The 12,575-nt window shown below is 45.4% G+C and overlaps 1 protein-coding gene across 8 annotated transcripts in view; it reads left to right on the top strand.

Annotated features, from left to right (window-relative positions):
- PSEN2 (presenilin 2) overlaps nucleotides 1-12,353 on the top strand; it is a 32,857-nt gene extending 20,504 nt beyond the window's left edge. For 3 of the 8 annotated variants that reach the window (XM_075127049.1, XM_048843374.2, XM_048843372.2), the window contains 2 exons: nucleotides 5,582-5,700; nucleotides 9,794-12,353. In XM_075127049.1, coding sequence (XP_074983150.1) covers nucleotides 5,582-5,700; nucleotides 9,794-9,949 — 275 coding nt within the window. In that variant the 3' untranslated portion in view covers nucleotides 9,950-12,353. Of the gene's footprint in view, nucleotides 1-1,416; nucleotides 1,632-2,266; nucleotides 2,883-5,581; nucleotides 5,701-9,793 lie in introns of those variants that run through there. The other 5 variants (XM_048843377.2, XM_048843378.2, XM_048843373.2 and 2 more) reach the window with 4 other exon arrangements.
- Nucleotides 12,354-12,575: the final 222 nt, after the last annotated feature.

Raw genomic sequence — 12,575 nt, 5'->3', positions numbered from 1 at the left:
AGGCCCTTATACCTAAGGGCTGGTCTTCACACAGTTGTTTGTGTGGTTTTTTGTTTTGGTACCAATTTAATCATATCAGTTTAGAAATTGATGTAAGTATATCGTTTTCTAAATGGCTGTCGTTGTCAGGGGAACGCCCCTAGGGTGGATGCAGTTATAATTAAGGCTACATTTTAGTCATGGGTATTTTTAATAAAAGTCATGGACAGGTTACAGGCCATGAATTTTTCCTTGCTGCCCGTGACCTGTCCATGACTTTTACTATGTACCCTTAACTAAAACTTGGGCCAGGGGCGCTGTGGGTGCTCGGGGGGTGGGAGGGCTGGCAGGCTCCCTACCTGGTTCTGACTGGCACGTCCCTGTAGCTCCTAGGGGGTGGGGTGGCTGGGGGGCTCCATGCACCACTCCTGCCACAAGCGCTATGGCCAGGAGCCACAGCCAATGGGAGCTCCAGGGGTGGGTCCTGCAGGTGTGGGCAGCATGCTGAGCACCCACCCACCCTGGCTGCTCCACCTAGGAGCTGCAGGGACATGCTGGGGAAGCCGAGGAGACACCTCTGCCCCCCTCATCCCCCTCCAGGTAAGCGCCGCCACACACCCCTGCCCCAGCCCTGAGCCCCCTCCCACACACCCAAACTGCTGCTGCTAGTCCAGGGGCTGCCCCTTAGACAGCACCGGCCGCTGCAGATGTCAGAGGTCACGTAATCCATGACCTCCATGACAGACACGCAGCCTTAGCTCTGGTCTCCACTACGAGTTTAGGTTGAAGTTAGCAGCGTTATTTCAATTTTAACCCTGCACCCGTTCACCTAACGAAGCCATTTTTGTCGACTTAATGGGCTCTTAAAATCGATTTCTGTACTCCTCCCCGACCAGGGGATTAGCGCTGAAATTGATATCGCAGGGTCGGATTTGGGTTAGTGTGGACACAATTCGGGAGCTATGCCACGCCACGGTGCTGCATTGTGACCGCTCTGGACAGCACTCTGAACTTGGATGCACTGGCCAGGTAGACAGGAAAAGCCTCGCGAACTTTTGAATTTCATTTCCTGTTTGGCCAGTGTGGCAAGCTGATCAGCACAGGTGACTATGCAGATCTCCCCAGCAAAGGTGACCATGGAGTCCCAGAATTGCAAAATTGCTCCAGCATGTACCAAACGGGAGGTACTGGATCTGATCGCTGTATGGGGAGACAAATCCTTGCTATCAGAACTCTGTTCCAAAAGTCGAAATGCCAAAATATTTGAAAAAATCTCCAAGGGCATGAAGGACAGAGGCTATCACAGAGACCCGCAGCAGTGCCGCATGAAACTTAAGGAGCTTAGGCAAGCCTACCAAAGAACCCAAGAGGCAAACGCTCACTCAGGGTTAGAGCCCCAGACATGCCACTTCTGTGATGAGCTGCATGCAATTCTAGGGGGTGTCCCTACCACTGCCCCACCCCTGTACGTGGACTCCTGCAAGGGGGGAGTCTCATGCAACGGGGATGAGGATTTTGGGGATGAGGAAGATAGCGCACACCAGGCAAGCGGAGAAACCGTTCTCCCCAACAGCCAGGAACTGTTTATCACCATGGATCCAATACCCTCCCAACCCAGGCTCCCGACCTTGAAGGCGGAGAAGGTAGCTCTGGTGAGTGTACCTTTGTAAATATAATACACTGTTTAAAAGCAAGCGTGTTTAATGATTAATTTGACCTGAAAACTTGGGATGCATTCGTGGCCAGTACAGCTACTGGAAAGTCTGTTAACGTGTGTGGGGACGGGGCGGAAATCCTCCAGGGACATCTCAGTGAAGCTGTCCCGGAGGTACTCCCAAAGCCTTATTGCGTCCTCCATGGTAGGACACTTTACCATGGCAGGCCAGTAGCACATAGTCTGGAATCATTGCATAAGAAAGCATGGCAGCATGTGGTCCCGGTGTTTGCTGGCATTCAAGCAACATCCGTTCTTTATCTCTGTTATCCTCAGGAGAGTGATATCATTCATGGTCACCTGGTTGAAAAAGGGGAATTTTATTCAGAGGTGGCCGTTCCTGCTGGGCTATTTGCCTGTGGCTGAAAATAAATCATCCTTGCTGTTCACCCGTCCCCCCACCACGTGGCTAAGTGATCATTCCAGCGAATTGGGGGGGTGTGTGTGTGTGTGGGGGGGGGTTAGTTGGGTTTGTGCTGCACATTAACCTGAAAACATCAGCCCCTCCTCTTAAATGGCCAATGTCTTTAAAATTGGGAAAAAAAAAAAATCTCCCTTTTTTTCCTCCCACAGCTGCAAATGTTTCAACGCTGCGACTGGCATCTCTGTCCCAGAGGTTAGGGCGGATAAGAAGGTGAAAAAAACACACTCACTATGAAATGTTCTCTGAGGTCATGCAGTCCACCCAAACTGAAAGAGCCCAGCAGAATGCATGGAGGCAGACAATGGCAGAGTCCAGAATCACAAAATGAACTCAAGGACAGGAGGGACGTGCGAGAGGAGAGGTGGCGGGATCAAGAAGAAAGGTGGTGGCAGCATGATGAAAGGAGGCAGGATACAATGCTGAAGCTACTGGAGGATCAAACTGATATGCTCTGGTGTATGGTTGAGGTGCAGGAAAGGCACAGACCGCCACTGCAGCCCCTGTGTAATCAACTGCCCTCCTCCAAGTTCCATAGCCTCCTCACCTAAATGCCCAGAACGCAGGGGGGCCGACCCCCTCCAGGCACCCAACCACTTCACCCTAGAGGACTGCCCAAGCAACAGAAGGCTGGCATTCAATAAGTTTTGAAGTGCAGTGTGGCCTTATCCTTCTCTCCTCCCCCACCCCTCCCAGGCTACTGTGGCAGTTATCCCCCTATTTGTGTGACGAATTAATAAAGACTGCATGAATTTGAAACAACAATAACTTTATTGCCTCTGCAAGCTGTGATCGAAGGAGGGAGGGAAGGGTGGTTGGCTTACAGGGAAGTAGAGTGAACCAAGGGGGTGGGTTTTCATCAAGGAGAAACAAACAGAACTGTCACACCGTAGTCTGGTCAGCTATGAAACTGGCTTTCAAAGCTTCTCTGATGCACAGCATGCCCCGCTGTGCTCTTCTAACAGCCTTGGTGTCTGGCTTTGTGTAATCGGGGGCCAGGCTATTTGCCTCAACTTCCCACCCTGCCATGAACGTCTCTCCCTTACTCTCTCAGATATTGTGGAGCACACAGCAAGCAATAATAACAATGGGAATATTGGTTTCACTGAGGTCTGAGCAAGTCAGTAAATTGTGCCAGCGTGCTTTTAAACGTCCAAATGCACGTTCTACCACCATTCTGCCCTTGCTCAGCCTATAGTTGAACAGATCCTGACTACTGTCTAGGCTGCCTATGTATGGCTTCATGAGCCATGACATTAAAGGATAGGCTGGGTCCCCAGGGGTAACTATAGGCATTTCAACATCCCCAGCGGTTATTTTCTGGTCTGGGAATAAAGTCCCTTCCTGCAGCTTTTGAAACAGACCAGAGCTCCTGAAGATGCGAGGATCATGTGCCTTTCCTGGCCATCCCATGTTGATGTTGGTGAAACGTCCCTTGTGATCCACCAATGCTTGCAGCACCATTGATAAGTACCCCTTTTGGTTTATGTACTGGCTGCCTTGATGGCCCGGTCCCAAGATAGGGATATGGGTTCAGTCTATGGCCCCACCACAGTTAGGGAATCCCATTGCAGCAAAGCTATCCACTATAACCTGCACATTTCCCAGAGTCACTACCCTTAATAGCAGCAGCTCAGTGATTTGCAGTGGGTACTTGGATCACAGCAACCCCCACGGTAGATTTGTCCACTCCAAATTGATTCCCGACTGACCGGTAGCTGTCTGGTATTGCAAGCTTCTAGAGGGCTATCGCCACTCGCTTGTGGACTGTGAGGGCTGCTCTCATCTTGGTATTCTTGCGCTTCAGGGCTGGGGAAAGCAAGTCACAAAATTCCATGAAAGTGCCCGTACACATGCGAAAGTTTCACAGCCACTGGGAATCATCCCAGACCCACAACACTATGCGGTCCCACCAGTCTGTGCTTATTTCCCGGGCCCAGAATTGGTGTTCCATGGCATGAGCCTGCCTCGTTGCCACCAGGATGGCCAAATTGCCGGAGCCTATGCTTTGAGAGAAGTCTGTGTCCATGTCCTCATCGGTCTCCTCACCGTGCTGCCATTGCCTCCTCACCTGCTTTTGTAAGTTCTGGTTCTGCATATGCTGCATGATCATGCACGAGGTGTTTACAATGCTCATAACTGCCACAGTGATCTGAGTGGGCTCCATGCTTGCTGTGGTATGGTGTGAGCAGGAGAGCAGAGTGGCAGCAGAAGTGGTCATTCAGTGACGATGGTTTGCAGACCTACTGCACCGTCTGCTCCCAGGACACAACAGCTAAGTGGGCTGCATGCTTGCCGTGTTATGGCGAGACAAGAGCAGCCAAGCAGAGTTTCAGTGGAAGTGGTCCTGTGGGACCACCAGGAGAGCAGAGTCGCAGCGGAAGCAGGAACCCATGAGACACAACATGGAGAAATTCACTATCGAGACAAGAGCAGGAAAGCAGAGTGGCAGTGGAAGCGGTGGTTCGATGACAATGGTTAGCAGTCCTACTGCACTGTCTGCTGAAAGCAGTATGGCGCCTGCGCGGAAAAAAGGCATGAAACGATTGTCTACCATTGCTCTCACGGAGGGAGGGGCGACTGACGTACCCAAAATCACCCGCGACAATGTTTTTGCCCCATCAGGCATTGGGAGCTTAACCCAGAATTCCAATGGGCAGCGGAAACTGTGGGATAGCTACCCACAGTGCAACACTCCGAAAGCCGATGCTAGCCTCAGTACTGTGGACGCACTCCGTTGACTTAATGCACTTAGTGGGGACACACGCAATCGACTATAAAATCGGTTTCTAAAAATCGACTTCTAGAAATTCGACCTAATTTCGTAGCGTAGACATACCCTTAGTTATAATTGGTGTAAGGGCGTTTAAAGTCTGGTAATCATAAGATATGCTGATTTAAGCACTTTTTTATCCTAGTATAACTGCCTGTGCTAGGGAGTTGGACCCATTTTAACTATATCTGTGTCTAAACCAGTATAGTTAAACTGGTACAAAATCTATATGTAGAGCAGCCCTTACCATGCAAATATTTCCGATTTAATGGTGCCCACTGAGCTTGAGAAAGTGTCATGTTGTGTGGGATCCAACAGGCCAAACAAGAGTAACGCTGTAGCTGGTTGGAGATTAGGTTTGCAGAGGGTGGGAGAAGAGAGGAAATTCTTTCCAGTTGAAATCTTCCAACCAGCTGAAGGTAATTTTGACAGAGGAAATGTCCTGGAGTTTTTTGCCTCTATAGAGGAAAGTCCATTGGCTTCTGTGAAGTGAAAAAGTAGGCTGTCTGTACAGGGAGGATGCAAATAACTGTGCCACGGAACGCTTTAATGTTGTCAGCCTGGTGGTCTGAGTTGTTAGTCAAGAGTAGAAACTTTGACCAGTTGCACTGGAGGAGGGAGAAGGGATGGGCGTAAAGCAAGAAAAACAGAAAGAAACAGGAGCACTGATGTGAAAATTTTTCACTTTTAACAGGGGGTGTCAAGCTAGGCCTTGGAGACTTCATATTTTACAGTGTGCTTGTAGGGAAAGCAGCTGCCACTGCTAGCGGAGACTGGAATACAACACTGGCCTGCTTTGTAGCCATCCTTATAGTAAGTAAAACTGTAAAAGTTCTCTCTCTCTTTTTTTTTTTATATGTACTTCATGGCATTGTACCATTGATGGACGTATCAGTAACTGGTCAGTGTTAAATATTAAACTACTGCTGTGTAATATAGGGAGAAACCCACACACGACTCTACCCATCGTACTGTATGTAAAGGTGATCAGCATAGACAGGCACTCTGATATCTCTGGGACAAGAATGTGATCCACTCTGGACTGTGCCTTTGGGCAAAAAAGTCCTTAAAGAACAAATAAGGGCTAGTCTAACTAAAGCGCTACAGCGGCACAGTTGTGCCTCTCTAGCGTGTCTGGTGAGGATTCTCTAAGACTATGGGAGAGAGCTCTCCCGTTGACTTAATTACTTCACCTCTGTGAGAGGTGGTAGCTGTGTTGGCGGCCAAAGTTCTTCCGCCAACATAGCACTGTCTACTTAGGTTGGTGTAATTTACATCGCTCAGGGGTGTGGATTATAAATGGTAGTGTAGACAAGCCTTAAGATCCACATCAGCTACTAGGTGGAGACCATGGGGCAGAAGAACAAGGGTCTGGGAAAAGGAGTTAGAATTGAACTGCTGGTGTTCTTGTTTCAGTGGCTAGAGATCAGGGACTTTTGTCACATTTAAGAGTGAGTACTGAGATCTCTGGGCTTGAATGGCTCAAAAAATCTGCCTCTGGACAACAGGAGCTGCTTCATGAGGGTAGAAGAGGTTTGTGCTTCTTTTGTATTAGTAACCCCTGACAAGTTGATGAGCTTTGTCAAGATAAAGAACCCTCATCAGTTTCAGGCTATCAGACAGAGATGTGTTCTGTTCCAGTGTTTGCTGGGAAGCAACAGAAATGCCAGAGGCTAACTCCTCTGAAACAGTCCTCTTCATTGTGAAGAAATTACCATATTGTAGCTGTCCTAGAACCCAGCCCTGCCAGGAGCTCAGCACCTTGCAAATCAGATCTCCGTGTGTGTTGAAGAGCACTGCTACATGCTCTAATGTTGTCACTGAGTCTGTAGGGTGGTGATTTTGAAGCTGTCAACATTCTAATGAAAGGTGCGTGCTGGGCAATGGAAGTTTAGTGGGCAAAAGACCCAACTAATCCTAGTGTATCTAATGTAAGTGGAGCATGTGAGCCTAGCTTTAAACACAGCTTTCAAAACCTCACAGATGGGGGAGGGGGAGTCCTATTAGTCATCTAGTCCATCCTCTGGGCTGGTCTGTTCCCTACAGCAAGTGCTCTCCAGAGTCTGCCCATGAGACTATCTGCACTGCACTGTTTTCCCTAAAATGTACTTCTAATGTGTTCTGGTTCCATCTGCTTGCTTCAAGGTCCTGTTTCTCTGACTTTCCAGCTCCAGAATGGTCTGTGGTGTTGTAGTGCTAAGCCATTCTTGTACAGACCTGCAGAAAGAAACCACACCCATTGAGGAGGGTGTGCGGCCTGGTGCCAGCCCTAATGTATGTTTGTCCAAAGACTGTAGAGAGCCTGTGCTATCCATACAGAAGTGGAAGGGATATGGGGATTCATGTGACTGTAGTAGTGGGCCTTAAACTTCCAGTTGCCTTAGATAAAGAAGTATTTTAGTTTGATAAATGTCAGTATTTTAAGTAGCCAAGCTGAAGCCCCCAAGCAATCTAGATCTAAATTCTGCAATAAAGGTTTCCCTGGTTTCTGTAGCCCTTTGGTATTGGTATAGGAATCCCAGTGTGGCAGTCTCTTATCTCAGTTTTTTAACACACTTTTTGGCAGTGCGACAGAACTACATTACAGAAATCATTGGGGGAAGCTGGAGGTTTTGGCAGCTGGACGGGTGGGGGAAGGACTCTTTGGGGTAGAATTCTCAAAGGAGCATAAGAGGGTACACCCATTTGAGAGTGTTAAGTCTCGGTGCTTTGGTACCTGGGAAGATGTTGAGTTGATTGGAGACTGTAAAAGCACAGTAATGATAATCGCATTAGCTGGATGTTTCTGCCAAAAAGATCAGTAGTGAAGTAACTAACAATGGTAACATTTAAATTTATCTTGGGGTTTCAGAGTGAATGCCACATGGGGATGGATGGGATAGTTCAAACCACCTCATAGCGATTGTTTCAGACTGCCTGTGGGTCAGGAAGAAAACAGTGAATCAATTACTCTCTTTTCACTTTCTTCACAACCACAATGGTTAAAATCATATTTTTCTCTCACTCCTTGTCCGTACCCCGCTTAAGCTGGAGAAGCTAATGATCCAACCAGCAGATCAAATTCGGCGATGTATCCCGGTCACGTGCCACCTGAGGCATGTTACGCATACGCTAAGAAGTAGTACAAAATGAAAGCTTGGATTCTGGGCTGTGTTTCTACAGCAAGGAGTTGATTTTGTGTGACAGCCTGAGGCATGGGTTGCTGAGGCTTGCAGTAGTGCAGAGGTCAGCAACCTTTCAGAAGTGGTGTGCCGAGTCTTCATTTATTCACTCTCTAATTTAAGGTTTTGCGTGCCAGTAATACATTTTAACGTTTTTAGAAGGTCTCTCTGAGTCTATATTATATAACTAAACTATTGTTGTATGTAAAGTAAACAAGGTTTTTAAAATGTTTAAGAAGCTTAATTTAAAATTAAATTAAAATGCAGATCTTATCAGTTTAGTGCAGTGGTTCTTAACCTGGGGTGCACGCACCCCCTGGGGGTGCGAGATGCCCTTTCTGGGCGTGGAAGACATGCGAGATTTTTTTTTAGAAGGTAAATCATCGAAAACACAAATGAATAATAACGATTACTGTAATATACAAACAAAGTTTTCGAGTTTTTAAGCTAATTGTAGTGTAATTTTTGATGAGGGCTGCAGAGCACTGGGCCCAGGCCAGGAGCAGAGCCCTGGGCTGGCTGCCGGTACCCCGGGCTGGCTGCCGGTACCCCAGGCCAGCAGAAGGGCTGAGCAGGGCCAGACCCCGGACCTGAGTGGCTCAGCCCGGTACCGGTCTGGGAGTCTGTCTGCTGGCTCCTGCCAGCTGGGGTCCCAGCCGCCGGCCCTGCTCAGCCTGCTGCTGGCTGGGGGTTCCGTTCACCTAGGCTGGCAGCGGGCTGAGTGGGGCCGGCGGCCGGGACCCCAGCTAGCAGCAGCGTGCCAGTAAAAGTCGGCTTGCGTGCTGCCGGTTGCCGACCCCTGCAGTAGGGCTTTACCTGTCTTCACTCCACTAATTTTCATTTAAAACCAATCTTCCCCTAAGCTCGACTTCTTGTTACTGAAGTGAAGTTTCAAACTTGGGGAAAGCAGTGGAAATTTCACCCCACCCATCTCTATATAGTGAGGTGAAATTGTCCTTGCATAGGAGTGGACTTCCCCCAAAGAGCCTGCCATGTGGGTGGGCAGGTTTGGAGCTTTCTTCACTTAGCGATGCTGGTGGTGTATGTGTGTATTATAGTTTCGAAGTACTTAGATATCTTTTTTTTTCTCTCCTTCCCTCTCGCTCAAAAGCCTCCCAAAACTACAACTTTTGGCTCTGCTGAAGATGCTCCAATTAAAACTGAGACCTTGGCCTGCTTTACAGCTACCAGTAGTGTTTACCCCAGAATAAGGAGAGAATTCATCTGAGAGGAACCAGGGTTTTTTTTGGTTTTAGTTCTTTTCGATAGACCTTGGCAGCTGGAAAGGTGTTAAAAACAGATCTACTGTGTGCTAATCCCTGTATGGAAAATGAAGCTTGTTGTTTGTAGCTGACCATAACTTGGAAACTTATCTGTAACTGATCAGTAAATGCTACATAACTGTATCGAGCAAAGATTTGAAATATGTAAATAAATTAACCCTTTCTATGTTAGTTGTAGATTAACAAGGACGCTTGTTACCTCTCGCTTATCCTGGCTGAGAGAGCTTGTGATCGAGATTGCCGAGGAAATCCCATGTCCGCTCAAACTGTGGGTTAGAAAATAGGCAGCCACTGTGTGTGAAGTGGGGGACGACACCCTATCCCCTCTCGCCCAGGCAGACTTCCCTTTCCTATGCAGGGCATAGCATATTATTCATGTGATCTGGTGCCTACAATGAAAGCGTTTCTGGGTCTATTATTATGTGTAATGTCTTCCTTTGTCTTTGTTCCCTTCTATGGTAGGGTTTGTGTCTGACTCTTTTATTGCTGGCTGTGTTCAAGAAAGCCTTGCCTGCTCTTCCCATCTCCATTACCTTTGGCTTGGTATTCTACTTCTCAACAGACAACCTGGTGCGACCTTTTATGGACACCCTGGCATCCCACCAGTTGTATATTTAAAGATGAAGAAGAAAGATAAGTTGGAAGATTTTTTTTTTAAAGCCTTGCCGTGAAGTATGGCATTTTAAATGAGGAAGTTGTATAGTTTTACACTTAGTGCCATATATTTTTAAGAAAACTTTTAAAAACTATCATGAGATACTTAGTAAAATCTAGTAGCTAACTTCCAGGGCTTTTTCAAGGGAGTTAGGTACCCAACTTCCTGTGAATTTCAAGAGGAGTTGGGTACCTAACTCACTTGGGGTCCTTGAAAACCCAGCTTTGGCATTGGTACCTGAGCAGTACCTGAATGCACTTGATCTAAATATCACCTGGTGTAAACAGAGAGAGTCTGTATGTAGTACAGGCTGACCTAGAGATGAAGAACCTTACAGGTGCATGTAGGGGGAGCCTAGGACCTGTGTTTACGCTTTGACCTGAAGTTGCAAAGAGGGTTAATTGTATTCCAATACTTTGCAAAGCACTTTGAAAGTGAAAAGTGCTAACACTAATTACAAGTAAGTCACAGAATCATAATTGGACAAGTGAGATGGTCAGCGTACATGCAGGAGAGTAATGTAATTGGCTGTGAGTGTTAGAAAGGGAGACTGCTATTCCCATAGGGCCCAATTCTGGAAACCTCACTGAAATCCAAATCTGGCCCTTTGTCTAAAAAAGTTGCTCATTAGTACCCTAATGGGATGTGGCAAATGAAGTCTTGCTTTGTATAAGATGTCCTTGGGTCAGATCTAAAAGCATGAGCTTCTACTGGCTGAGCTAAAAGCTCAGAGGCTGTGTACAAACTCATAAACCCCTAAGCCACTCTGGACGTGAGAGTTACATTTTCCTATCTTTTTCTGGCAGTTAAAGTGTTAGGAAACATCTTCTTTGTTCACCATTACAAACCTCAGATGACCAAAAAGGTTGGAAATATGACAGAACTTCAATTAAACTTATTGACCTGTAGCTTCCTGTGTGTATTCTTGGTCTGATTCCTATGTGTAATGTAATCACTTTAGGGAGAACTGTTACCTCTCCTTTATAAAGAGATTCTTACACTGACCTAGACTTGACCTATCTATTTTTTTTGTATTGTTTAAATACTTTTTATGACAAGCTTAAAAAAAACTATATAAATATTTAATGTAAGAGTGACTATTTTGGAAATACATTGCTACAGTTTGTATCAAAATGTGGATGCGACTTTTTTTTTTTTTTTTGATCTGCAGTCTGTTGTTGTAAATACGGCATGATTGAAACTGAAAATAATTACAAGGCTAACATGACCCCATAAAAACTACAGCGCTTGTTGCCAGCTAACATCACGTGTCTGACTCAAGCTTTTTGTTAGATGTGTTAATCATTCCATTTTTCAGTGTGTTCTTTTTCTTCCAAAAGTCCATTTCTAAGAAATAGAACTCCTTTGATCTAACTTGAGTGTCAAGTGCATAAACAAGCTCTTATTTTTCTTTGACAGTTAATCAATGTGCAAAATATACCATTGTGAAAGGCTTGTGTGAATGAATGTGATATGATCCACAGGAGTAAAAATTAATGTCTACAGATATTCTCTTTAGAAGAGGCACTGGATAATTTATTTTTAAAATTGTTTTTCCAATAGACTTGTTAAATCTAACCTACTTTGATATTTAAAAGGATGCTCATTTAATATTGATATATTAATAAAGATTCATTCAAATTGTTTAAAAAACATTTTAATTTGGGTGTTTATAGGGATTTTATGTACCTCAGCTTGGATAAACAACTCAGTTCTGCTTTTTGTTGTCTGTGTCGCTGTCATTTTTCTCACTACTGCTATGTGTTGGTTACAAATGCTACAGCAGAGTAGCTAATTGTTACTAAAAGGTGTTTCCATGGGAATCTAAAAATAATGAGCATATTTGTTTGGTTTTAAGTTTGTGTAAGTGTTTTTGGTCTTTTAATAAAATCTCTAAATTTTGGGTCAGATTTGAATGGGATCACATCTAATATTTTTAACTAGATGAATTTTTTTCCTCAGATAACATAGTGTGGAGTGGGTATAAAATTTTTATATACAATGAAGAAAATCCTGTGGGCTACACATGTTTGTGGCCTATTTATGTGAGAACGAACTTATTTTAGGCAATCTGAAATTGTAAATGAAGGAACAAAGGGGTAACTCATCTGGTGTAAATTGACATAACTCCACTGAGGCTGATAGTGCTGTACTGGTTATATCAGCTGAGGAGCTAGCCTTGAATGAGCACATCTGCCTAAAATCTTTCTTTTGAATATAATTAAAAGGCAACTTATACCAGACTCTGTTAGTTGCACTGACAATATTATCCTGGAGGTGTGGTGGTGGAGTATATTGTGTGTCTACTGTAGAGCGGGTTTAACTGTGCAAAAGTTTATATATAAACTTATGTGTACAACTTTTAAAGTGACCTTGGCTTATTCTTATGTAGTATGAAGTTCTCTGATGTGCACATGTGTGGCACAAAAGTTAAAGTTTGCTCATGATATTAGTGTGGTGCAGAAAACTTGAAAAGGGAAAGGAGAATGGATAACCTGAGCTTTTTCCAAGCTGGAAGCTGCAGCACAGTGCCTAGTATGTGAAACCTTTTACCTATGCACTTGCAAGGTAAATCAGTTCTGTGACCCA

This window comes from Caretta caretta, chromosome 3 (assembly GCF_965140235.1).
Source record: "Caretta caretta isolate rCarCar2 chromosome 3, rCarCar1.hap1, whole genome shotgun sequence".
NCBI lineage: Eukaryota > Metazoa > Chordata > Testudines > Cheloniidae > Caretta > Caretta caretta.
The sequence above is the reverse complement of the archived record's forward strand: the minus strand, read 5'-3'. Positions and strand labels throughout refer to the sequence as shown.